The sequence below is a fragment of the Coregonus lavaretus genome (genome assembly GCF_964263955.1).
Source record: "Coregonus lavaretus genome assembly, chromosome: 33".
Taxonomy (NCBI): Eukaryota; Metazoa; Chordata; class Actinopteri; order Salmoniformes; family Salmonidae; genus Coregonus; species Coregonus lavaretus.
In genome coordinates, this window is record NC_140020.1 from 17,232,874 (window position 1) to 17,260,381 (window position 27,508).

Below are 27,508 nucleotides of genomic sequence, written 5' to 3' on the forward strand. Positions count from 1 at the left end.
CTGCTAAATGACTCAAATGTAAATGTAAATGTAGTACAGTTCTAGAAGACTGTATTACTTGACTGTGAACAATTCTGAAAGGGATCCCGTCATTATGCCGACTTTGAGTGTTTTCTGGCTACACTAGGTATGTACTTGTTTGAGTTGAGCTTATGTTTAGATGTCTGCAGACCGCTCTCATTACTATTCACATTTAATGTTTATTTATGCTAAATAGAATAGACGGTCTTGTACTTTGTGTTGGATGCCGATCAAGAACGGCACTTAACACATTTTCATTGCTCCGCAGTGGGATTTTGCTCAAATGTTTCTGCCTGACTCCAATGTTTGCTGTGGTTTTGGCTCACACATTAGCCTGGCCTGGATAAACAGAAGTAATTGTTTTCTGAGTGAAGGTTTCTTTCCAGCCCATAAAAAATGTTCTCTGTGCATAGTCTTTAGGTGACCTTTAAATCATAGCTCTGGTATGTTATAATCTCAACATATATTTTTCAACTGCATAAGTAGTATTAGTGCCTTTTTCCAATGACTGACTCATGACTCTTTGCTACTCCTAATCTAAATCTCCTCTAAATCTAAACTTGAGATGGTCCCTGTTGTCTGACTCTGTCTATTGGTCCACTAACACAGTCTCTCTGACCTTGGCCTTGCACTGGCCTTGCACTGTTGCACTACTGACCTGACTCCTCCTCCACTGCCTTACCTGTCCTACCTGTCCCCTGTCCTGTCCTGGTGTCCCCTGGTGTCTCCTGGTGTCTTCCTGTACTCCCTGGTGCTGGGGTGTAGTAGTGACAACATGTCCATGTTTTGCTTCAGCAGTGTCGAGCTGTAGTAACTCCAACTGCGTTGTGGTGCTCACGGACTCCCAGGGTACCTTTACCTCCCCCTGCTACCCCCAAGAGTACCCCAAAAGTCAGGCCTGCAAGTGGACTCTGCAGGCCCCGGCTGGATTCATTGTGCAAATAACCTTCCTCTACTTTGAGCTCGAGGAGGCCCTGGGGTGCATCTACGACCGCGTCATTGTCAACACCGGCAACCAAGATGTGAAATTTTGTGGCTTGACAGCCAACGGACTGACGCTAAACTCCACCGGCAATGTGATGGAGATGTCATTTAACTCAGATTTTAGCATCCAAAAGAAAGGATTCAGTATCAGTTACAGGCAAGGTATGTTTTAAAGCGGGCAAGTTTTTACAGGTATATTATTATGTTTATTATTATGATTCTTCTTATGTTTTAGTTTTAATGTTTTTACTTGACATTTTATTTTCTATTTTGAACGTGGTAGTTTAGATGTTAGTGTTTAGCCATGCGCTATGACAGTAAGCTTCAGGTATTTAGAAGTCATTTCCCAAGTCATTTTAGCATCAAACATCTCGGTCATTATACTAACCAAACAGCAACAACATGGCTTAGGACAAACATGTCTTCCATCCACTATGCTAACTTAAAAAAGTACACTTTTTTTCTTATTTCTGACACAAAGCACTGCTTCTGCCTTTAACATACTCAGTTCCTTTTTCTCAAATACCAAAAGCAATAATAACGCAAATGTTGAATTCTCAATGTAGTAGTCAGAGAAACCTATGACAGGGTGAGTAAATGATTTATAATAACATTGGTCGTTTTATAATGTATAGCCTATAATAGTGTATGTTCAGTTTATAGAATCCTAGTCCCAGCCTTTATCTAGGCACCACATGTAAACCCTGCACATCAAAGAGTTACTGTAAGTGTATTCACACATAGCTCCCACCACCCCATTATCCCTTTAAAGAGCACTAATCCATCAAAATCTATCCCAGCTTGAACAGAACCTCTGATTTACACGAGTCCAAGTGTCAGGGACTGGTGCTATAGCTGTCCAACGCCTTCACATTATTTAAAAACATTTTCACAAAATTCTAGAGACCAATTTTACTGTGAGAGACCACAGGACAAAAAGTTTCAGCCAGTCATGTTGGAACATGGTATGCTTTGTAATATGCAAGCAATCTTTCTGTTGCTGCTTCCACAATGCTTGGTTCTGGTTGGCTCCTTTGCCGTCCTCATGCTTTGGGTATCAATTTAACGCATGGCTGTCAGATGAGCTAGAGTTGTCAGCGTCTATCATTTAAATTGAATAATTCATACAGTGCATCAGATGATCCTTTATTCTCCAACATTCATCAGTCTTGTGGTCTAAGCTCGTATTGGGTTTAAGCTCAAGGTGATATTCCTACCGGCAGGCAACCTATTGAACTTGGCTTTCAACTCTGTCGGCAGCCCAACGTCCTGCCTGGAGCCCTGGAATCATATGATGGTTTCACAGTAAGCCCTGGCCTTTCTGTACGGCTCGCAAAGCAGATCGGAGAACAACAACACAAACAGAGCCCTGCAGGATCTATCAAAAGGGCCTCTCAACTATGTCAAATACTGATACCACATTCAAAGCTGAGTTTTTCCATTCCAAATTGGGTGTCACTCTGGCAGTGGGATGGCCAACAGCAACAAACCCGCCGACCAAATCTGAGCTTCATTAAAATGAAACGTGTCAGAAAGTATGGAATGAACATACAGTATACAGTACATTTAAAAAGAACAGAAAACCCTTTTTTCTTCCTGAAAAGCCTCATTGATTGGTTGGAATGTGGAGTGATAGTTGACATTTAATCTTAGTGATAAGAGGTAGGCCTGAGATGTTACCTGCCTAACTGGCACTGTTCATCCTCTGGGCTGTGGAACACTCTCTGCAGTCATATAATGATGATGTGGAAACGGTGTCTCATTAAATGAAAAAAGTGAGTAACGACAGACAGTAGGAGAGTGACACATGAAGATTATTCAATCTGTTAGCCTATCATTTAGATGTAATAATTTATACAGTGCATCACAAGCTTTTATTCTCCCACACTCATCAGTCAATGAATTAGCCTTCAAGCATTCAAAAGTCAGAGTATGACTGAATAGCAGTAATGGCAGGCATGAGTCAGGTAAATGGTGAGTTTACCCAGACATACAGTACCAGTCAAAAGTGTGGACACACCTACTCATCCATGAAAAGGATACATGAGAAAAGAAAACATACTGTTATATGCTGAAAGGACACACTAAATCAGATACAGTACCAGTCAAAAGTTTGGACACCTACTCAGTCAAGGGTTTTTCCTTATTTTTACTATTTTCTACATTGTAGAATAATAGTGAAGACATCAAAACTATGAAATAACACATATGGAATCATGTAGTAACCAAAAAAGTGTTAAATCAAAATATATTTCATATTTGAGATTCTTCAAAGTAGCCACCCTTTGCCTTGATGACAGCTCTTGGCATTCTCTCAACCAGCTTCACCTGGAATGCTTTTCCAACAGTCTTGAAGGGTCCTCTGTAGCTCAGCTGGTAGAGCACGGCGCTTGTAACGCTAAGGTAGTGGGTTCGATCCCCGGGACCACCCATACACAAAAATGTATGCACGCATGACTGTAAGTCGCTTTGGATAAAAGCGTCTGCTAAATGGCATATTATTATTATATTATTATTATTAAGGAGTTCCCACATATGCTGAGCACTTGTTGGCTGATTTTCCTTCACTCTGCGGTCCAACTCATTCCACACCATCTCAGTTGAGTTGAGGTCGGGTGATTGTGGAGGCCAGGTCATCTGATGCAGTACTCCATCACTCTCCTTCTTGGTCAAATAGCCCTTACACAGCCTGGAGGTGTGTTGGGTCATTGTCCTGTTGAAAAACAAATTATAGTCCCACTAAGCGCAAACCAGATGGGATGGCATATCGCTGCAGAATGCTGTGGTAGCCATGCTGGTTAAGTGTGCCTTGAATTCTTAATAAATCACTGACAGTGTCACCAGCAAAGCACCCCCATACCATCACACCTCCTCCTCCATGCTTCACGGTGGGAGCCACACATGCAGAGATCATCCGTTCACCTACTCTGTGTCTCACAAAGACCGGCGCAGTGGTCTAAGGCACTGCATCTCAGTGCTTGAGGCGTCACTACAGACCCCCTGGTTCGATTCCAGGCTGTATCACAACTGGCCATGATTGGGAGTCCCATAGGGCGGCGCACAATTGGCCCAGCGTTGTCCGGGTTTGCCTAGTTAAATAAAGGTATAAAAAAAAAAAGACACGGCGGTTGGAACAAAAAATCTCAAATTTGGACTCATCAGACAAAAGGACAGATTTTCTAATGTCCATTGCTCGTGTTTCTTGGCCCAAGCAAGTCTCTTCTTATTATTGGTGTTATTTAGTAGTGGTTTCTTTGCAGCAATTTGACCATGAAGGCCTGATTCACGCAGTCTCCTCTGAACAGTTGATTTTGAGATGTGTCTGTTACTTGAACTCTGTGAAGCATTTATTTGGGCTGCAATTTCTGAGGCTGGTAACTAAATTTCGAGTCTCATAGCAAAGGGTCTGAATACTTATGTAAATAAGGTATTTGTTTTATATTTGTAATAAATTTGCAAACATTCCTAAAAACCTGTTTTCGCTTTGTCATTATGGGGTATTGTGTGTAGATTGATGAGGAAAAAAAATAATTACATATATTTTAGAATAAGGCTGTAACGTAACAAAATGTGGAAAAATGAGAGCCCATGAGCTCATGTTGCGCAACATTTCAATAGGCTATGCAATTGCGTGAGAAAACAGAGTGATGGCCTCTATTAAAAAGAGGAGGATCCCATCAGCTTTCTATAGGCTAGGCCTACTATATTTATTTCTCAACTTTCCTAATATTAAGCACATTGCTTCTCTTTACAACAGGAGTATAGCCTACCTGGCTGGCATGAAAATGAACCACGGAAAAAGCGTCCTCCATTCGCTATTTAAGTGCATAGATGACATGTATTGTTTCGAGACAGGTGCGTGATAATGGTCCATTATAAATAAAAAACAAATTTCACAAATATATGATTTAGTATACACTACCAGTCAAACGTTTGGACACACCTACTCATTCAAGGGTTTTTCTTTATTGTTTCTTGGCCCAAGCAGGTGTCTTCTTCTTATTGGTGTCCGTTAGTAGTGGTTTCTTTACAGTAATTCGACCATGAAGGCCTGATTCACACAGTCCCCTCTGAACAGTTGATGTTGAGATGTGTCTGTGACTTGAACTCTGTGAAGCATTTATTTGGGCTGCAATTTCTGAGGCTGGTAACTCTAATGAACTTATCCTCTGCACGAGAGGTAACTCTGGGTCTTCCTTTTCTGTGGCGGTCCTCATGAGAGCCAGTTTCATCATAGCGCTTGATGTTTTTTGCGACTGCACTTGAAAAAAAAGTTATTGAAATGTTCCGTATTGACTGACCTTCATGTCTTAAAATAATGATGGACTGTCGTTTCTCTTTGCTTATTTGAGCTGTTCTTGCCATAATATGGACTTGGTCTTTTACCAAATAGGGCTATCTTCTGTATACCACCCCTACCTTGTCACAACACAACTGATTGGCTAAAACGCATTAAGAAGGAAAGAAGTTCCACAAATTAACTTTTAACAAGGCACACCTGTTAATTGAAATGCATTCCAGGTGACTACCTCATGAAGCTGGTTGAGAGAATGCCAAGAGTGTGCAAAGCTGTCATCAAGGCAAAGGGTGGCTACTTTGAAGATATTTTTGATTTGTTTAACACTTTTTTGGTTAATACATGTGTTATTTCATAGTTTTGATGTCTTCACTATTATTCTACAATGTAGAAAATAGTAAAAAATTAAGAAAAACCCTTGAATGAGTAGGTGTCCAAACCTTTGACTGGTACTGTATGTGCTATTAGTTGACGAGATGTTCTGTACAGTTTTTTAGAGCTGACAGTCATCTAATGCAGTGGTTCTCAATTGCAATCCAGGAGACCCACAGTGCTGGTTTTTGTTCCAGTCCAGCACTAACACAACCGATTCAACTGATCAAAGGCTTAATGATTAGTTGATTACTTGATTAGTTGATGACTTGATTAGGCAGGTAACATTTTTTATTCTTGTATTGGAGTCAGCTCTGCCCCGAAGGAATAATTATTGTGATTGTTTGACTCAGCAGTTGAATTAGGCCTTGAAAAAACGTTCTTCTCTAATGCTCTTCTTTCTACTTGTGTGCTGTAGTTGCTGTGGCGCTGAGGAACCAGAAGGTCACATTGCCCAACGGCAATGGCAAAGTGGTCAAAGTCTCCAATTCAGTGACCATACCAACCCTTCAGCAGTTCACTGTGTGCTTTGAGGTAGCCCGCTCCAACCAAAATAACAAGGAAACCATCTTCTCTTATACCCGGCAAGAGGACAGCAGCGGTGCCGAAGCCCTAAGTTTCGGAAAGAACCAGGATGGAATGGCACTGGTCATGAGTAACGAGACATGTCTGGTAGACTCTATCCTCAACGCTTCAGACTTCACCTCCACCATGAAGCCATTCTGTCTCACATGGGACTCCACCACAGGCAAGGTGACCGTCTACTACAACAGCAACTACCGGGCCAAGACCTGCTCTAACACAAGTGGGCGCTTGGTGGGGGCCGGGGGCCTCTTCAGGCTGGGGGGCCAGAATAGCTTCGATGGGACCATCTATAACTTCCGCCTGTGGGATAACGCCATGAGCATGACGCAGCTGGCCGCCCTCACCTGTGATGCCGCTGGCAACGTCATTGACTGGGACAACAGCTTCTGGGACATCCCCTCTTTGCTGGCACAGACAGACAGCACTCTGAGCTGCAGTGAGTATCCCAATAAAGTAATATCCTTTACACACTGGTATGTTCTATTTATGATGACTGATTTCCAGTCAGCAGAATTTCAAAAGAGTTTGACTGACAGAAGTCTGTATATTGTTATTGGGACAATTTCCTGGTTCATTAGTATCAGTTCATGCAATATTATTCCAAGTTATATACTAGTTATGAGAGAGCCTAAAGTGGCGTCAAAATCCTAAGTAACTCAAACAGTCCAATGTTATCCAAACTGCTTAGGAAGATGAAAGCAGCAGCAGCAGGACAAAGATATGCTCAATGTCTCTACCTATGAAAGTATTAGGAATCTGTTTGTAGCGATAGGAGCGTAGCCACAGCGAAGGAGCCAGGGGTGTCGGGAAATGTCTGCCGATCGCCCGGTGCCCACTAGAGAATGGTGCTGTGTGTGGTTTAGCTGTGGAAAGTACGAAGTGCAGAATCATGCAATTCTCCAACCCATTATGAGTCTCACAGGAACACACACACAGGCCCCATGGCTGAGGAAACTCTTTTTACTTAGCCCCATTCCTGAAACACTATCTGCTCTGCTACAGCTTGGGCCAGAGAGCCTGTGAAAGAGAGTTTAGCTCAGAGGACTTTTAAGATCAAATTGTAGGAGTTCCCTTCCTGACGTTCTCCCTTTCACAAAGGTGCACAGAGAAATATGTCTGTCTCTCTGAACATTCCCCTAACTCGTGTGTTAGTCTTGAAACTGCTTATGGGTGTGGATGATCTGGAACAACCAACTCTCCCTTGGGTACTTCGAGCAATGTTTCTAAATTTCATAACCCACCACACCACAGTTTGAGTTAAGATCTCTGCTGCTGCCCCAGTTCAAAATCATACATACCAGATGTTAAAACAGCTCTACTATACTGTAAACGATTTAGAATAGGAGTATGGTAGACAATATAATGTTGTTCAGAAGTATATCATCTCTGTTATATATTTATATGTCCTTGTGTTCTTTTTTGTATTTACATAAACACACCTCCATGTTGCATTGTGGTCCATTAGATTATTAAATGTTAATTCACTTATTAATAAGTAAATATGTTTGTCAAGACAACAAATGCTTTGCTTTGCCCACAGGAGTTTGTTTCCATGTCACTGGCTGATGCAGCTGCTGCTAATTAAATGCCCATGGCTGACTGTTGTGATACCTACTCATGTCAAGTCTTCTCCTTACAGTCTGTTTCCCACATTGCATACACTTAACAACAGCTGCTCCATCTAGTGGTGAGTGTGCTGCTAACAACCTGATTGCTTTGTGAAAGTTGCTTGCTTGAGTGCTTAGTGCCATGGGAGATGATGCATGTGAAATACAGTGTTAACTAATATAACGTTTAAACTAATGGTTCCAGGAAACAGAGAGTTGTATCAGTTATATTATGGATGAACTTTCTACCTAGACTCTGGATGTAACATGTCAATGATAAATCAGGTCCCAGTTTGAGTCATCTACAGTCAATATGCCAAATTTATACACAGATAGATGATTATTAGTCTTGCGTCATACATTGAAAGCCTCAACTCAAGACCAACCAGGTAAAGTTATTTTTCTGCTCACAGACTTTGTGTCACGAGATAACGAGACTCTGCATGACGCAAGTCTGTCCCTGCTTTGAATAACATTAATGTATCTGTCAGCCTCGTCTGTCCAGGGCTTCTAATGCAGGAAGCACATTAAAGACCCCCTGATGATGTTGTCAGGAGGCTGAGGGGCCCAAACCTTAGGTAGTCTGGTAGGTAGTCTGGTTGGTAGTCTGGTTGGTAGTCTGGTTGGTAGTCTGGTTGGTAGTCTGGCTGGTAGTCTGGTTGGTAGTCTGGTAGGTAGTCTGTTAGGTAGTCTGGTAGGTAGTCTGGTTGGTAGTCTGGTTGGTAGTCTGGTTGGTAGTCTGGTTGGTAGTCTGGTAGGTAGTCTGGTTGGTAGTCTGGTAGGTAGTCTGTTAGGTAGTCTGGTAGGTAGTCTGGTTGGTAGTCTGGTTGGTAGTCTGGTTGGTAGTCTGGTAGGTAGTCTGGTTGGTAGTCTGGCTGGTAGTCTGGTAGGTAGTCTGGTTGGTAGTCTGGTAAGTAGTCTGGTTGGTAGTCTGGCTGGTAGTCTGGTAGGTAGTCTGGTAGGTAGTCTGGTTGGTAGTCTGGCTGGTAGTCTGGTAAGTAGTCTGGTTGGTAGTCTGGCTGGTAGTCTGGTAGGTAGTCTGGTAGGTAGTCTGGTTGGTAGTCTGGCTGGTAGTCTGGTAGGTAGTCTGGTAGGTAGTCTGGTAGGTAGTCTGGTAGGTAGTCTGGTTGGTAGTCTGGTTGGTAGTCTGGTTGGTAGTCTGGTTGGTAGTCTGGTAGGTAGTCTGGTTGGTAGTCTGGTAGGTAGTCTGTTAGGTAGTCTGGTAGGTAGTCTGGTTGGTAGTCTGGTTGGTAGTCTGGTTGGTAGTCTGGTAGGTAGTCTGGTTGGTAGTCTGGCTGGTAGTCTGGTAGGTAGTCTGGTTGGTAGTCTGGTAGGTAGTCTGGTTGGTAGTCTGGTAAGTAGTCTGGTAGGTAGTCTGGTAGGTAGTCTGGTTGGTAGTCTGGTAGGTAGTCTGGTTGGTAGTCTGGTTGGTAGTCTGGTAGGTAGTCTGGTTGGTAGTCTGGCAGGTAGTCTGGTAGGTAGTCTGGTAGGTAGTCTGGTTTGTAGTCTGGTTGGTAGTCTGGTTGGTAGTCTGGTAGGTAGTCTGGCTGGTAGTCTGGTAGGTAGTCTGGTTGGTAGTCTGGTTGGTAGTCTGGTAAGTAGTATGGTAAGTAGTCTGGTTGGTAGTCTGGTGGGTAGTCTGGCTGGTAGTCTGGTAGGTAGTCTGGTAGGTAGTCTGGCTGTTACTCTGGTAGGTAGTCTGGTTGGTAGTCTGGTTGGTAGTCTGGTTGGTAGTATGGTAAGTAGTCTGGTTGGTAGTCTGGTTGGTAGTCTGGCTGGTAGTCTGGTAGGTAGTCTGGTTGGTAGTCTGGCTGGTAGTCTGGTTGGTAGTCTGGTAGGTAGTCTGGCTGGTAGTCTGGTAGATAGTCTGGTTGGTAGTCTGGCTGGTAGTCTGGCTGGTAGTCTGGTTGGTAGTCTGGTTCGTAGTCTGGTTGGTAGTCTGGTTGGTAGTCTGGCTGGTAGTCTGGTAGGTAGTCTGGTTGGTAGTCTGGCTGGTAGTCTGGTTGGTAGTCTGGCTGGTAGTCTGGTAGATAGTCTGGCTGGTAGTCTGGCTGGTAGTCTGGCTGGTAGTCTGGTTGGTAGTCTGGTTGGTAGTCTGGTTGGTAGTCTGGTAGGTAGTCTGGTAGGTAATCTAGTTGGTAGTCTAGTTGGTAGTCTGGTTGGTAATCTGGTTGGTAGTCTGGTTGGTAGTCTGGTTGGCCAACAGTCTGGTTAAGGCACGCAAGGCTGTAGCTGTAGTCTACCTAGTGTAAATTAGCTCTGGGCTAATTATCAGGCTTGTGAAGAGGACTGGCCCCAGTGAAGCTCTTTGGCCCTTTCATCTCTCTGTAAGGTCAGTGGGGGAGTGACTGTCTGCATGGCTACACTATGTCAGAGATCCACTTTCCACTGAGTCCTCACAGTCCTGGCCCAGGCATGATGGAGTTGTTTACTCTTGATAGTCTACTAGTCTAGATATGTGGAATAGCACTAGCCATTCATCCACATCACCTATGGCACAAGGCTTTTTGGGTGGGCGTTATGGGTACTGGCCTGGGAGTGACAGAAGAGTCGTTTCTGAAGTTTCACATCTATGATTTGGACTCAGCAGTGCATGAGGTAATTGTTGAAGACTGATTATTGGAATCCACCAGCCGCCAGAACGATGGGTCACTGGACCATAGGACAGTGTCAATAATGACAACTCACATCCACTAAATTATATTAAAGATGCCCTCTCACCTCTGACATGTCATTACTTTTCATTGCCAGCGATTATCATATTGATTAGCCATGTCCATCAAGTCCAGATGGGCCTGTCTCGCTGTGTTCTCCTCTGATCGCTCTTCTGTATAACAACATTAGAAAATATGCGAGGGGTGCAAACAAAGCAGCATTCATCACTGTATCACAAAGTACTGCATGTTTTATACAAGAGAGGAGGTGTTGGCGGTTGGACTGGGCACAGCTTCAGAACAGTGGGGAAAATATCAAAATCGTCGCCCTTTTCAACAAGATGATAAGTATTTAGGCTTATGAAATTCCAACATTTATTTGGCAGATCATTCTGATTATTTATTGACATTTCTGGGTCCCATACCAGCCTGAGAGCATGTAGCTAGCTGAGCTGAGCGGCTGCTGGGAAAACTGTCAATCCTTTTACAATGGAGGTGCTTAATACCCAGCCCGTAGTCGTGCCAAATATTAATTTTGTATGAATTTATAATGTGTGGGACTGTACTGAAATTAACATAATACTGCATAGACTTGTTTGTGTTCTTTTTAATCACTCACCATGGGAAATGTTGTTGATTATGGTGATTTAACATGTTTATTTCCAATCCGCTTTGAAGGTACCTCTGTACCCGTCTATACATCACAGACCACCAGCTGTGCCTCTCCTAGACTGGACTGCCCAGGTAGGAAACCAATGACTGTTACACATGTCAATAATTTACAACAGACAGTACAATGATTATCAAGCATCACACAATAATACAGTATTCAATTTGGTTGAATATTGATTAACATACTTACAGACATACCATTTTACCCTTCTTCCATGTGTTTGTGTGTAACCTCCCTGTTGTGTTTTATTCATGTAATTTTTTTGACATATTTACATACTGCCAGCATTTTAATAGGCACACAGTAGGCACACTCTTTCTACGTCACTTTGCATTCATGACCACGGTATCGAGTCAATGCAGATTATGGCGTAATTCCTCTGTGGAATCACATTAAAAACTATACCTCTAGTGCATAAACCATTTATCCCATGCATGCAGTAGTGTGTACACTGTAAACATACTCCCTTGTTAAGGGAGCCCCAAACCTTGTCGTTTACCATAAAGCTTCCCAAATCAACTGAAGAACCATGAGAAGTAGACCTTCCATTCCATGGGGAGAGAGTGAGAGTAGCGGGGAGGAAGGGAATGGGGAAATGGGTGTTCCTGTCCAGTTTGACCCCTGTTCTGGATAAGATGATGCAGGGTTAATATGGCATCTCCTCCCCATAGACATCAGCCACAGCTAGATGTTGACTGACAAGTGACACTTTACAAAATGTCAGTTCTCACACTGTGAGCAAACTGTCTATGGTGGATTTATTTGAAGGTCAACTCTTATATACTTTGCTTATAAGAAACACCTGTAGCACTGTGCTGGAGAATCAACAAGGTGATTGGATGAAAATAAATGAGACTCGGATGAAGCCCATCAAAGGATAGATAGCCTCCGTGGCATGTGATGGCTTAGTGCAGGGTTTCCCAATAGGCGGTGGGTGATTTTATTATTTGGCCCACCAAGTTTTATGAAGAAAAAAAATGAAAGACTGTAAAATCATCAGGAAATGAGCTCAACGTGATTTTAATTTAGGACATCTGTCCAAGTATTCACATGCATAAATAGAGAGACATATGCTGTCGTATCCCAATGTAATCAAGGTTTGAAATGATTCTGTTTTTCTCAAATACTATATCTGTTTGGGATTCTTGCGGTCAATTTGCAGTGTACAAATTATTTATAACTATGTTCCAGCCCCCCGACCATCTGCTCAAGGAATAATTGCCCCACGGCTGAATGTAATTGGGGACCCCTGGCTTCATGTGTTTGTTTTACAGAATAAATAGCTTTCAACTCTAAACCTGTTGATCCTATCCTGGTAGAATCCGTATGTTTACTGAGTAAATATTAAAACTGTCTTTCATAGGCGTGCTAATCATCGCTTCTAAAGCTACTGCATTACAAAACTGTACAAGATTTCTCTGCATATTTGTATTTATATTCCTCATGCTATGCTTCATTGCACCATCAGTCATCTTTTGTGGCTGGTGCTTTTGTGTCGTCTCACTTTACATCCAATTAATGCATATGTAACCTTTCTCCATCCATCCCTGCAACCAGCAACATTAACTCCTACCAGCTCATCCATTGTCACCACTAACATGATTGCTACTAATTCAACAACCCACGGTAAGCATCCATCCCTCCTCCACATTATTTGTAAAGAGCACATGTTATTTTCAGCCTGTCTGTTGTTATGAAGGTAAGCCAATACTATCTACTTAAAGGTAGAATCCTTAGTTGCTACATCCATTTTTTGACTTATAAATGAATGATTCTTGAAGAAAATAACTTAGAAATGCCTCATAAGCTTAGTTCAACTATCATACGCCATTAGAATCCAAAATGTAAGCTTGATTTACTCCAATGTTTGTAAACAATGTAAATGTAGACAAACACTGGATAGCCTCACAACATGGTTGAAACTATAATCTTGATATCATGGATGGTCAGTCCTTGCATCCATAGCTCTGTCTATGAATTTGAGAGTGGTTACATTTCTCCAGGCCCATCCCTCAGCTTTTTTCCAAAACAGAGGCGGGTGACCTGCTTTGTTATTGTTTAAATTAAGGACTCTAGCTTTAATGCAGTTTGCAGCTGATGATTCACCCCTGTTTTAATCAATATGGAAAATGCCACTCTGACTGGCCGAGGGGATATTGACAGGTGGCCCATTAAACTAGAGTGATTTCGGTCTTATCCCAAAATGGTCTCTGTTATTGCTCTCATGGCTCCCTCTCAAATACTGCATAGCCAATTCCAATCTATTAAACCCACTTAATACTAACTCCACTGTTAGGCATGGAGGTGCATTCACTGAAACTTCTACCTAACCTAAGAAAATTAGTTTATAAAGGAAGTTTATGATTTGATTAACTGTCAATGGCACATCTGAAACGCTTGGTTAATTTCTGAAATAAAATTAATTTCCAAGCCCCAAAAAAAGAAAGATTTGTGAAAAGCAGCCACCAGTTTAAGCAAGTAGGATTCTGTAATCAATTTTTAACATTTGTTTGTTACACACAAAAAAATATTTTGCATCTTCAAAGTGGTAGGCATGTTGTGTAAATCAAATGATACAAACCCCCAAAAATTCAATTTTAATTCCAGGTTGTAAGGCAACAAAATAGGAAAAATGCCAAGAGGGGTGAATACTTTCGCAAGCCACTATATATTGACAAAGAAGTGTGGATCATCATTATTTGGTCCGTAAAGGTTAATGAGCCATTTCTGTTTATGGTCCAATAACATATTTAAAATCATCCATCTACCTTGCGGATCTGTTTGGACAATTTGCACATTTGGATCAAAATTACTGTTAATTAATATCATCACCCCTTTTGAGTTTCTTTGCCCATGGGAGAAGTTTATTTCGCCCTCCCAGTCCTTTTTCCACACAACTTCATCTAGAATTGTTGAATGAGTTTCCTGTAAACAATAGATATTATATTCCTTCTCTTTGAGCCATGTAAATATTGTTCTTCTTTTGTTATTATCTGCTAAGCCATTACAATTTTAACTGGCTATACTTATTTCACCACTTACCATAATGAGATACAGCTTTCAAATCTATTTATCATAATATATCATTGTAAATGTACCTATAAAAAATACCATAGTGATTGAGTGTCCATATACAGTGGGGAGAACAAGTATTTGATACACTGCCGATTTTGCAGGTTTTCCTACTTACAAAGCATGCCAGCACTGAAACTACCTGGGTGGGGGTACCCCACCGGAATCCCCACCGGCTAGGTACAAGGTCGTCAAGGTTCTCATTAGCAGCTTTGAGAATTTCCTTGTATATTATGCTCTCCCATCATGGGGCTCTGGCTTTGTTGGACCAACCCTGCCAGGCAGGCTCAGAATCTTGAGGGGGCAGCGCTGCTCTAGTAGGTCTCTGACTGCATTTATCTTTCTGTTTTCGCTGCATATAGGTAACTTACAGCAGGGCCATAAAACAGATGGGGACTTTTCTTTGGTGTATGGGTTGCTCAGGTGGGTGTCTAGGATATAGGGTGGGGGACCGTTCCATCATGATAGGACAATAAAATAATAGATTAGATGTATACTTTATTTTAAAATGTATATCCCTCATCTGCACAAAATTGAAAGCTCTCTCTCACAACCCCTGCTCACAGACACACGTTGGTTCTGGGATATGCCACCATTTCCTTTCTCATTCACTTAACGCCACACTTTTCCAAACACAAAAACGCACACCACACCTTCCATCACAATACATCCACACATACCCACATACTGTGCCTTCTATGTCTTCTGTTTACTATGTTTTTATCTCCACTATGTTGATTGAGTATTTTTTTCATTTTAGCAGACATTCTTATCCAGAGCGACTTACAGTTAGTGAGTGCATACATTTTTTCATACTGGCCCCCCGTGGGAAAGGAACCCACAACCCTGGCGTTGCAAGCGCCATGCTCTACCAACTGTTCTAATTAGTTATATTTGAAGATTTATTATTTTGCTTGTTATCCTTTCTTTTAATACCGTCTTATCCCTTTGTAAAATACTATAAATACTATAAAAGTGTTTTATTATTACAATCCCTACCATGGCTAGTATTGGGTGTTCCATTATTTGACTCCTCTATTAGAACTTTCAGAATAGCCATGGAGTAGTCTTTGTGTCGCAGAACATTTGGTTGTCAATATACAGTTTATCAACTACGAGAGCAACACGCTTCCTTTTTAATCTATTTTCCTTGAAGATTGGGTACAGAACTTTGCGCCGTTCTGCAATCTCCCTCGTCTTTTACCTAGGCTTTTAACCATTACTTTATCCTTAAAGAAAGCAAATTTGGCAACGATTGGACACTCATATCTCTGTCCTCTGTACACATTCCAGTTGGATTTTATCGACAGCATCGAGTTGGATTTGAAGCGCTGTAAGAAATAAGTCCTTCACAATTTTTTCGGTAACCTCTCCTTATTTTTCTTGGATACCCGTAAGTACTAGATTTTCTCTCATCGATCTAGTCTGTATGTCTAGTAAGGCTTCTCTCAGAAAGTTGTTCTCCCTTTTAAGTTCCTTAACGTCCGTTTCTATGTTAGTGACTGTCCCTTTTAGCTTTCTCCATTATCGCAGCTTTTTCGTCACTCATTTCAAGACTCGCCTTCAACTCTTTTACATCCTTACTGACCAACTCTAGTATGCCCAGTTTGTCATTTATCGACTTCAATAGATCGCTTTCCACACTTACCAGTCCCAGTGGTGAAAAGCATAAATAATCTGTATCCGTCGAGGAGTCACGTTTTCTCTTGGAGATTGATTCTCCTCGTTTACCCTCCGTCATGTTTGAGTGTTGCTTGTTGTTGTAATATTTGTCGAACCCTTTTTTATAAGAGTGTAGGTTAGGCCCTATCCAAAACAGAGTACAATGGTTCATTTGACAGTCAAATGTGTAACTGTCCTGTCCTCATGACCAATTCATACCCATCTACATCTATGATCTCAACCTCAGCTGTCAATACTTCAGCATCCTTTATTCATCTAATCTCATACTGTCTGCTATCCATCCTTATCACCAGTTCTCTCTGCTACCACTGCATCTGCCACCACTACTAGCATGCCTCTATCTACCAGCTCAACAACTGGTAAGGTACCATCTTTACTTCTCAACATTATTTTCCCTCTAAGAGATGAGAGCCTCAACCATTAACCACTTTGTTATTATACATTATTTTTGCTGTCTTGTGCTGTAAATGTCACCAGTTCAAACCACTACCACGATCACTACTGCACCTACAACTAATGTGCCAACATTATTCAGCTCAACCACTGGTAAGGTATCTCTCCCAATGGAACTGATCGCAGTTTATGCAAATTGTATCTGATTATAGTTATAGTGCAAATTGCATTTTTTCTGCATGTGTTACTTATAAGCCCTTCATAAACACTTCAATTTGGTACCTTCATATAATATGTCTATTTAGTTTAGTCTGATTTCCCTCTCATAACATTTAGCAAACACATGACATTTGGCAGTCACTGCATTGTCATTTACCTTCAGGAAAAAAGGTAAAGATGAGAGCTCTTGCCAGTGATGTTGTAAATGGCATGGCCACATGTTGACCCATATAACCCCATGCATACTCTCTAGCGCATTGCTTATTGTTTGTGTGTGTGTGTGTTCATTTCACTCTTTCAAACAATTTAGTTCACATTTGCTGTCCTTGTCACCAGTTACTCAAATCGTTATCCCATCTGCAGCAGCCACTACTAACAGAACTCTATTCTACAGCACAACCAATGGTAAGATGTGTATTTTTTTTTTCTTGTTTTGTACTCATGGAAAAATCGGCTTGTGGCAGGTTTCTTTATGTGTGGGGAATGGGTTTGAAAGCAGTGCTATCCTTGACCAACTTGGAACTTTCCACATGGATTAGGCTGGGAAAGCAATTGTCATGGCTTCTCAATGGGAGTATGTTTGCCCATGTAGCTTCCTTTAAACAATGGACTCAGCAGTGAATACTGTCTAAGTGGTTCTTGACATTTTGGAAACACGTATAGTGGCGCTGTATCGTGTGTTTTGCCGTTATTGCCTTCCATTTTATTTTCTAACCGTTTTTTAACAATTTTCCACCCATGTTCTACTAGCACCGACAGCTTCTGCTACAACTATTGTTTCAAACCCAGCTACGACTAACTCACCTACCACTAACAACACAGTGCATGGTAAGACAGTCTACTTTCCCTTTTTGCCTGTTAGTGACTAAGGACTGATTGGGGACAATTCAATATCAACTGTGTATTTTCAGGATTTTTTGTTCCCTTTTTTCTCAAGTGTCTCTCTTAATTGTGAATTTCATTTTCTATCCCTTACTCTTGCTAACAGTGACAACTACTCCCCTACTACTACTAACACACCAGCTAACATCACTACTACTACTAACACACCAGCTAACATCACTACTACTACTAACACACCAGCTAACATCACTACTACTACTAACACACCAGCTAACATCACTACTACTACTAACACACCAGCTAACATCACTACTACTACTAAAATACCAGCTAACATCACTACTACTACTAAAACACCAGCTAACATCACTACTACTACTAACACACCAGCTAACATCACTACTACTACTAACACACCAGCTAACATCACTACTACTACTAAAACACCAGCTAACATCACTACTACTACTAACACACCAGCTAACATCACTACTACTACTAACACACCAGCTAACATCACTACTACTACTAAAACACCAGCTAACATCACTACTACTACTAAAACACCAGCTAACATCACTACTACTACTAACACACCAGCTAACATCACTACTACTACTAACACACCAGCTAACATCACTAGTACTACTAAAACACCAGCTAACATCACTACTACTACTAACACACCAGCTAACATCACTACTACTACTAACACACCAGCTAACATCACTACTACTACTAACACACCAGCTAACATCACTACTACTACTAAAACACCAGCTAACATCACTACTACTACTAAAACACCAGCTAACATCACTACTACTACTAAAACACCAGCTAACATCACTACTACTCCGAGTAAGACACATCTGCTGCTCGTGGTCTGGCTGTGTTTGTTCTAAGGCTTTGCAGAAAAAAAAGATACTGTGTACCTTTGTTCAGTACACCTTGCCTCTGTCACTGTAACTTTCAAGCACATTGTGCAAACAAATCTCAAAGTGTAGTCTGAAGACATGGGGTGTCTATTTTTCTATGTTTTGCATCCATGATACAACTATAGAATTACTAATATAATCAAGGTAGACTAGCTGTCACAAGGGTTTAGTACGTGTTTATAAGTATTTCAGAAGTAGTTACTATACACATCTTTAAAATGAGACACTTGAGTAATCACATACTATTTCTATCTTCCTCTTCTTCAGTAGTTGAAGCTTTTACTTTGTTGTTGGTTTCTTCTACTATGGTGTCCTCTGTCATTGCACCGATTCCGCTCAGCTGGGTAAAACATACACTTAGGACATCATGAGATGCTCTCTTTGCTGACTTAGTTGTGCTGTCATTCTTGCTAACAGTGTCTGAAGCTACTACACCACCGTCCTCGACTAACCTGTCTTCTACTGGCTTGTCCACTAACATCATTACCCTGGGTAAGACACACACTTGACTTGTCCTTGGCTTGTTTGTAGTGAGACTCAGCAGCTTCCTTTGGCAAGCTGTTCTCTCTCAGCCTGTTTTCACCTGTCCTCTCACTCTCACTCTATCCTGTCCTCAGCCAAGATACTGTTTACAATATTGGGGAAAGATCTGTGTCATTTCTGTCACCTCAAAATGAAGGTCTAGTTAACTGCCGAAAATCTAGGTGATCCTAATACTGTATTCTTCCATGCAGTCTGCCTAATGCCTATGGAATAAGATCATAGGCTACTATTTTGTATTTGTTTATTCAGCTACAGTCTATTCTGGATGTCAGTGTGCATTTAAAATATGTAATCTGCTTTGACCCCTCCGTTTTTACATTGACTGGACTGGGGCGCCACAGACAAGGAGAGAACGGTGTATCTGTGGTCTGTGCTCCAGCTCACCCCCCAGCCTCCTCCACCCCCCACGCCAGGCCTCACGTCCTGCCTGGCCCCCACAGCTCTAAAACCTCCCTGGGCTACATCTCCACCCCCCTCTTCTGGCCCTTGAGGAAGAAACCTGAGGCCACTGTCACCCGCCTCCCAGTCAGACCCATCCTCTATCCGAACAAGCCTCCTCCTGTAGCAGCAACACACATGTCCCCCGGGCTCAAGGTGACCACAACAACAACAGCGCCGGTGGCCAGGAAGACACACGCCGTATCCAGGGCCACGACCAGTCCCCAGGGGTTGTTCCCAGGGAGACCGGCGGATGTTGGGAACAGTAGTGATGTAGAGGACCTGGAATTTTTCCCAGCAGTGGCATCAGCATCACTCAGCAACCGTAAGAAGAATAAGCCCATGGCCGCACCCCACTGGGTCCCACTGAGTCCCAGCAGAGAGAAAAGCAGCAGTACTGTGAACTGGACTGAGCCCCTGGAGGAGGACACATCAGGCTTTGAGCCATTCATTTACGACCTGGACCTAGGGGACGACCCCTTCAGCCTCTTCCAATATGACTCGCCCTACTCCCTGGATGAAGGCCTGGCTCTGGCCGCCTCCGGGCAACACAACCTTTCCCACGCTGGGGCTGGAGTCAGCACTGAGGGCCCAGATCGTGTGACTGTGAGCGACCCTGTTACCGCCAGGGGAGGAGGGGAACATTTACGCAATCAATCAGAGCCCAGTTTGCCCTGGGAGGCGTTGGCAGGAGGCACGCTGGCAGAGGCTGGAGGAGAGGCTGGGACTGGGGAGCAGGGTGGGGTGATGGCAGCACACAGCTGCTGGACTCAAATCCCTTCTTTCAGCACGGCTCCAGAGAGAACAGGTCTGCAAACGGATCAGTCCCGACCAAGCAGCGGCTTCAGTGAGCAAACAGCAGCGGCTTCAGTGAGCAAACAACATCGCCACACAGTCTCCCTCATTATTAACAGTACCAGAGCTCAAGAGTCTCTAAGAGGGTCGAGATGATCTCTGAAAGTGACCTCACAGTGGAGATCTCCAGACCTACAGACTACTATACCCTAACTCCTACTCCCATACCTACCATGTCTGCTACACTGCAGCAGCTCCAGCCTCCAGATAGCCTATGGGCAACTGTGATCACAGATATTATATCGGCCCCTAACTCCCTCCCCTCCACTCCAACCATACCTCTCCCAACCTCTCCCTACCCTGCGTTGGTGATGTTAGTCATTCAGGACACGTCAGGCGAGCTGCCTCTGAGACAGAGCCGGTGCTCTCAGAGAGTTCACAGGCGAGTGTGCTGCAGCCTTCCATGAAGGTTCAAAATGATTTATTAATGCGGGAGGGCACAAGGCCCAGTCCACTGTCTCTGTCAGTCCTTACTACAGCTCTGACACCTGTCCTTGAGGAAACACACCTCTCTTCCTCTGACAAACACCACAGTGACCTGGTTTTACACTTTGAGGAATCAGTTGAGTTCCTTCTCAACTAACTCTCATCCTGTCAACAGTAGGGTAGCCAGTATGATACTAAGTGAGAGTATTGCTTCTGAGTCAGGTAGCCAGACTGAGGGGATAAGGTTAGATTCACCTCTGGATCTGGAGACATCGTTGTATATGAACGGTGTATCAGACAGCAGTGTGTTGGGCAGCACAGAGGGGCAGGAGGGCTTTAATCCATTCAGTTCTAATTTGAGAGGTTCGTCATGTACATCCCATCTAACTGTCACTCCTATCACAGAATAACCACACCATCAGGCCCTCCTCCCAGCCACCATGACAGACGAATGGTCCACCTCTCAGTCCTCACCTCCTAATACAATCTCCCCAAGCAGACAGGAGTGGGTGGATGTATTGCCCACCACGTTCAGCTTGGTCTCTCTCAGCTCTGACCTCCTGTCTGAGACAGCCTTGCCAGAGAAGCTTCATATCACAAAGGTTACTGAATGGGAAAGTACAGATGGGATGGAGAGACACTCGGCTCCAGAGGAAGGAGAGGAAGTCCACATGTCACCCGTAAGTGGCTCTTCCTCCTCTCCATCTCTGATCTCTCTCTTCCGCCCCAGCACACAGAGCAACCTGTCTGTATCCCAGCTTGGACACCACGGGACCTTACACAACTATCATGATGGATCTGAATATGTCTCCCAGACCAGCCATCTCCTCTCCTCCTCCATGCTAGCCCCCTCTCCCTCTCCGGCCCTGCCAACGCCACACATCAGCAGCACATCGTCAGAATATGGCAGCGTCGTAACCCATGAGCCCCAGTGGCAGGCATATATGCATGAATTAGGCTGGCCACAGCCGGTCAGCGGTCTTGGCAGTGTGATTCACACAGACACACACACCTCAGTGTCTGAGGGACTCTCCACCGTGACCTCCAGGTCCGACCAGCTCATGTCAGATGCTTCTGAATCTCCCTTATTCCACAGGCCGATGACAACAAACCCTCCTCGTATTGGAGAGGAGAGGCTACCCCCACCTTCACCCCTCTGAGAGTGACATTTTCTGCTGGAGCGACCAACACGGTGGATTCAGGAGCTGGCGCCTCCATGCCCACCCGACCAATGGCTGCATTCCAGCAATCCTCTACGCTCACTGGCAGCCAATCAGAGCCCACTCAGCCTGCTGGAACTGATGGAACACTGGCCTGGCCTAGAGAGCACAGAGAGAGCACAGCATCGCCCGCTTCCCCAAACACACAGCTCACTGCTGTTGCCTCTGGTAACCTCACCATTAGTGCTGCAATTATACAGCCCACTGCTGTTACCACAATTATCCAGCCTCTTGCCCCAAACACACAGCCTGCCACATACACACAACTCACCACTGCCAACAAACAGCTAACTGTTTTCCCAAATATCCAGTCCACCTATACCCCCACCAGCCAGCCTCTTACGGCCCTAAACATCTACCCTGCTGGGGCTGGCCCTGTATCAGTCCCCTGGAGGGCCAACCACAGTGAGGACACACAGGGTGATAGACATGGACCGGCCCTCATCGAACGCACATCCTCCACTGCTGCAAGCATGTCAGTAAGCAGCTTGGGCCCTGGCAATAATGTGACTGTGAATCAGAGCACCGTCACAGACAGAGAGACAGCGAGACAGACAACTCCCATGCCACTAGCCATCATTGACATGGATCAGCAGTGTTTTGTTCCTACAGAGAGCCCCTCCTTTCCTCTTACCACTCCACATAGAGTGGTGAATGCAGGCAGTGGCACGGTGTCCACCACACACGCCATCGCACGGACCTCAGCGAGCACCACGGGCACCCCTGTTCTCGCCCCATGCCATTGTAAAGCTCGCTTGAATTGTTCATGTCTGTGTGGACTTTCAACTGGGAACAGTATGTTTTGCAATAACAACTTATATGTAGAAACAAAAAGTGAGAGAGCCTCTTGATCGCTGAATCTCTGCTTTGAATGCTATTGTAGTAGTGGTGTGATGAGGCTGATAGAGGAAAACCAAAACTGGTGAAAATCAGGCGTCCTGTTGGAGGTGGTTGATGATTGCGGTTGTGTTGTGATTTTGTACGGGGCGTAGAACATTAACATTGGAGTGTACTGTAGGTGACCAATCACTGAACTCTAGAATGGCCTCTGCTCTGCTGATGGGGCAGCTTTGACCATCCCTCATGGGGCTCAGCTCTCATCTGGTGATTTCAAGATTTCAATCATACATGTTTCTTGGGAGACATCCAATGCTGTTATCATTTGATTTTAGAGCAAAGAACTGCTCCTCTAAATGTAATCTGTTATTGCTCTACGATAGAAAATATAAGAAAAAATAACACTCTTGATCAACAAAGATAAAAATATATATATATATCGTTTGGGTACTTCAGAACTTTCTGAGGTGGCCTACCACCTGAATCTGCAATTACTGGAGTCTCCTAAGAAAGGTTTTGATATGGAGTAGAAACAGCATTGTACTGTATCTAGATCAGCACTAACAACAGGAGAGGATTGGGAGCCATCTTGTAATGGCTGTGAGGCATAGCAGCAGATCACCAACACTGTCAAACAAAGTAATGTAGTACACGGTACATGCTCTCATTTACAATCAACAATTTGGCCACTGAATACAGATCAGTCATATAATGACATGTACTATATCTATTAGTTATATTTTGATTACTGTCATCTAGGATGATAACAAAGTATTTTCATTTAGCCTGTTCCTTATGAACCCCCCCCCCCCCACCCACATTTCTTATCCGTGGAGTAGCAGCCTGTCAACATCATTTGTCCTATGAAATTGCATTTTACATAACTCAATTATGTCACAACCCCTGCACTCCTGCACTGTTCCATTGAATGTTGTAAATTAACTACGTCAAATATAGATCGATGTGTTTTCTTTTTAATTCCAGAGGGTCTTTTCTACAGGATCTCCTTTCTTGTCAATGACAAGGAGGCCCAAGTAACAGAGTCTGATGTTGAGAAAACTGTTGCACAATGGGTAAGGCTTCTGGTCATGTTAAATTTATCTTGTATCAAATCATCAATAGAATACAAGATGAATTGAATGAATGACATTTATATTTTAGTCATTTAGCAGACGCTCTTATCCAGAGCGACATACAATTAGTGCATTCATCTTAAGATACAGTGGGGAGAACAAGTATTTGATACACTGCCGATTTTGCAGGTTTTCCTACTTACAAAGCATGTAGAGGTCTGTAATTTTTATCATAGGTACACTTCAATTGTGAGAGACGGAATCTAAAACAAAAATCCAGAAAATCACATTGTATGATTTTTAAGTAATTAATTTGCATGTTATTGCATGACATAAGTATTTGATACATCAAAAAAGCAGAACTTTTTTAATATTTGGTACAGAAACCTTTGTTTGCAATTACAGAGATCATACGTTTCCTGTAGGTCTTGACCAGGTTTGCACACACTGCAGCAGGGATTTTGGCCCACTCCTCCATACAGACCTTCTCCAGATCCTTCAGGTTTCGGGGCTGTCGCTGGGCAATACGGACTTTCAGCTCCCTCCAAAGATTGTCTATTGGGTTCAGGTCTGGAGACTGGCTAGGCCACTCCAGGACCTCCCCAAAGAATGATGTTTCCACCTCCATGGTTCACGGTTCTGATGGTGTTCTTGGGGTTGTACTCATCCTTCTTCTTCCTCCAAACACGGCGAGTGGAGTTTAGACCAAAAAGCTCTATTTTTGTCTCATCAGACCACATGACCTTCTCCCATTCCTCCTCTGGATCATCCAGATGGTCATTGGCAAACTTCAGACGGGCCTGGACATGCGCTGGCTTGAACAGGGGGACCTTGCTTGCGCTGCAGGATTTTAATCCATGACGGCGTAGTGTGTTACTAATGGTTTTCTTTGAGACTGTGGTCCCAGCTCTCTTCAGGTCATTGACCAGGTCCTGCCGTGTAGTTCTGGGCTGATCCCTCACCTTCCTCATGATCATTGATGCCCCACGAGGTGAGATCTGGCATGGAGCCCCAGACCGAGGGTGATTGACGGTCATCTTGAACTTCTTCCATTTTCTAATAATTGCGCCAACAGTTGTTGCCTTCTCACCAAGCTGCTTGCCTATTGTCCTGTAGCCCATCCCAGCCTTGTGCAGGTCTACAATTTTATCCCTGATGTCCTTACACAGCTCTCTGGTCTTGGCCATTGTGGAGAGGTTGGAGTCTGTTTGATTGAGTGTGTGGACAGGTGTCTTTTATACAGGTAACGAGTTCAAACAGGTGCAGTTAATACAGGTAATGAGTGGAGAACAGGAGGGCTTCTTAAAGAAAAACTAACAGGTCTGTGAGAGCCGGAATTCTTACTGGTTGGTAGGTGATCAAATACTTATGTCATGCAATAAAATGCAAATGAATTACTTAAAAATCATACAATGTGATTTTCTGGATTTTTGTTTTAGATTCTGTCTCTCACAGTTGAAGTGTACCTATGATAAAAATTACAGTCCTCTACATGCTTTGTAAGTAGGAAAACCTGCAAAATCGGCAGTGTATCAAATACTTGTTCTCCCCACTGTAGCTAGGTGAGAACTTGACTGATTTACTTGTTCATTTACAGCTCAATCAAACATTCCAAAACTGGACACACGCGGTCTATGTCGCTAATGTCAGGTAAGCAATTAGATCTTTGTACCATCATAAAATGCAGCTCCATGTCCATTCTATTTATAGTTCTTTAGAACTGTATTACAGGTCAATAATGATGATCCCCCTCCATTTCCCTTTCATCTCGTTCCCAGTATCCAGCCTAACAGTGACTTACAGCTAGAGAGGAGTGTCAGTAAAAGGTGAGGACAATATTTAATATGGTATACTGTAGTAGGTAGGGAGTTGTTCCTGACCACGTCACGTGACTAGGGAAAACTCTGGGCCCTTACAAGTCAACCGTAATCATAAAAGAAGAATGGTAATTCACTAGGTCTGCCTTTCCATGTGAATGAAGTATCCTGCTACTCTTCTTCCCTCTTCCTTCTCCCCCCTCCAGATATACCTGCCTGGCCCTGCTGGTCTACAAGACCACCACCAACCTGACCCTTGGAGAAGCTGCCATCTCCACCAGGATGGGCAGAAGCGGCGCCAGCATCGGCAACGGACTGGAGCTAAACACTGTCGCCGTGCAGTCTGTCGGTAGGACATGATCTCAACCAGACCCGTTTAAATCACTTCAATGCCTCCCTTCTTACTGCAGGAAGTGACTGGGGCAGCGATCCTCGCCAAGATCACAAAAACATGACCCTCACACAGCCCAGAGAATGAACCCAATTTCACAGTGCACAGTCACACATCGACTCTAAAGCACCTCCTAATTAGATTAGGTTTGAAATGTGAATTCCTCGAAGGTTTCTGAACTTATTCTTGTAGTCATTGGATCTTAATATATTGTAGTGTGCAGTGTAAAAAATGTTCTGCTGCATGGTTTTCTCTGTCATTCAGAGAACTGCACGGGGGAAACTCCCCTCCATTACATCTGGCCAGAGAGCAGACCAACTGTCACTCAGTATGTCCCCTGTTTCCTCAACAAAGACCAGAACGCATCCAGAACATGGTGAGACTGACACATTCACTATATCAAACTATGTCCTATCTTTATACAAACAATCAGAAAATTCATTTTCATTTTCAGGAATATTACAACACTATTTTCCAGGGATATCAATGGGATTCAGTCTGCTTTTAAAATATCTAAGAACTTGACATTACTGATATTCTGATAATGTACGCATGAATTTGTTGAGGTAATTTACAGTGAGGGAAAAAATTATTTGATCCCCTGCTGATTTTGTACGTTTGCCCACTGACAAATAAATGATCAGTCTATAATTTTAATGGTAGGTTTATTTGAACAGTGAGAGACAGAATAACAACAACAAAATCCAGAAAAACGCATGTTAAAAATGTTATAAATTGATTTGCATTTTAATGAGGGAAATAAGTATTTGACCCCTTCTCAATCAGAAAGATTTCTGGCTCCCAGGTGTCTTTTATACAGATAACGAGCTGAGATTAGGAGCACACTCTTAAAGGGAGTGCTCCCAATCTCAGCTTGTTACCTGTATAAAAGAACCTGTCCACAGAAGCAATCAATCAATCAGATTCCAAACTCTCCACCATTGCCAAGACCAAAGAGCTCTCCAAGGATGTCAGGGACAAGATTGTAGACCTACACAAGGCTGGAATGGGCTACAAGACCATCGCCAAGCAGCTTGGTGAGAAGGTGACAACAGTTGGTGCAAATGGAAGAAACACAAAATAACTGTCAATCTCCCTCGGCCTGGGGCTCCATGCAAGATCTCACCTCGTGGAGTTGCAATGATCATGAGAACGGTGAGGAATCAGCCCAGAACTACACGGGAGGATCTTGTCAATGATCTCAAGGCAGCTGGGACCATAGTCACCAAGAAAACAATTGGTAACATACTACGCCGTGAAGGACTGAAATCCTGTAGCGCCCGCAAGGTCCCCCTGCTCAAGAAAGCACATATACAGTGGGGAGAACAAGTATTTGATACACTGACGATTTTGCAGGTTTTCCTACTTACAAAGCATATAGAGATCTGTAATTTTTATCATAGGTACACTTCAACTGTGAGAGACGGAATCTAAAACAACAATCCAGAAAATCACATTGTATGATTTTTTAGTAATTAATTTGCATTTTATTGCATAACATAAGTATTTGATCACCTACCAACCAGTAAGAATTCCGGCTCTCACAGACCTGTTAGTTTTTCTTTAA

The 27,508-nt window shown here is 43.2% G+C and overlaps 1 protein-coding gene across 1 annotated transcript in view; it reads left to right on the forward strand.

Moving 5' to 3' along the window:
- The window catches only part of LOC311108163 (adhesion G-protein coupled receptor G6-like), a gene marked incomplete at both ends in the record, with an annotated part of 58,786 nt that overhangs the window by 15,409 nt on the left and 15,869 nt on the right, over positions 1 to 27,508 (forward strand). Inside the window, 10 exons of the mRNA XM_084150785.1 lie at positions 820 to 1,167; positions 6,093 to 6,695; positions 7,899 to 7,946; positions 11,199 to 11,264; positions 12,751 to 12,819; positions 23,645 to 23,733; positions 25,331 to 25,383; positions 25,512 to 25,559; positions 25,757 to 25,899; positions 26,206 to 26,317. Of these exons, the coding sequence (XP_084006911.1) occupies positions 820 to 1,167; positions 6,093 to 6,695; positions 7,899 to 7,946; positions 11,199 to 11,264; positions 12,751 to 12,819; positions 23,645 to 23,733; positions 25,331 to 25,383; positions 25,512 to 25,559; positions 25,757 to 25,899; positions 26,206 to 26,317 (1,579 nt within the window). The remainder of the gene's footprint in view (positions 1 to 819; positions 1,168 to 6,092; positions 6,696 to 7,898; positions 7,947 to 11,198; positions 11,265 to 12,750; positions 12,820 to 23,644; positions 23,734 to 25,330; positions 25,384 to 25,511; positions 25,560 to 25,756; positions 25,900 to 26,205; positions 26,318 to 27,508) is intronic.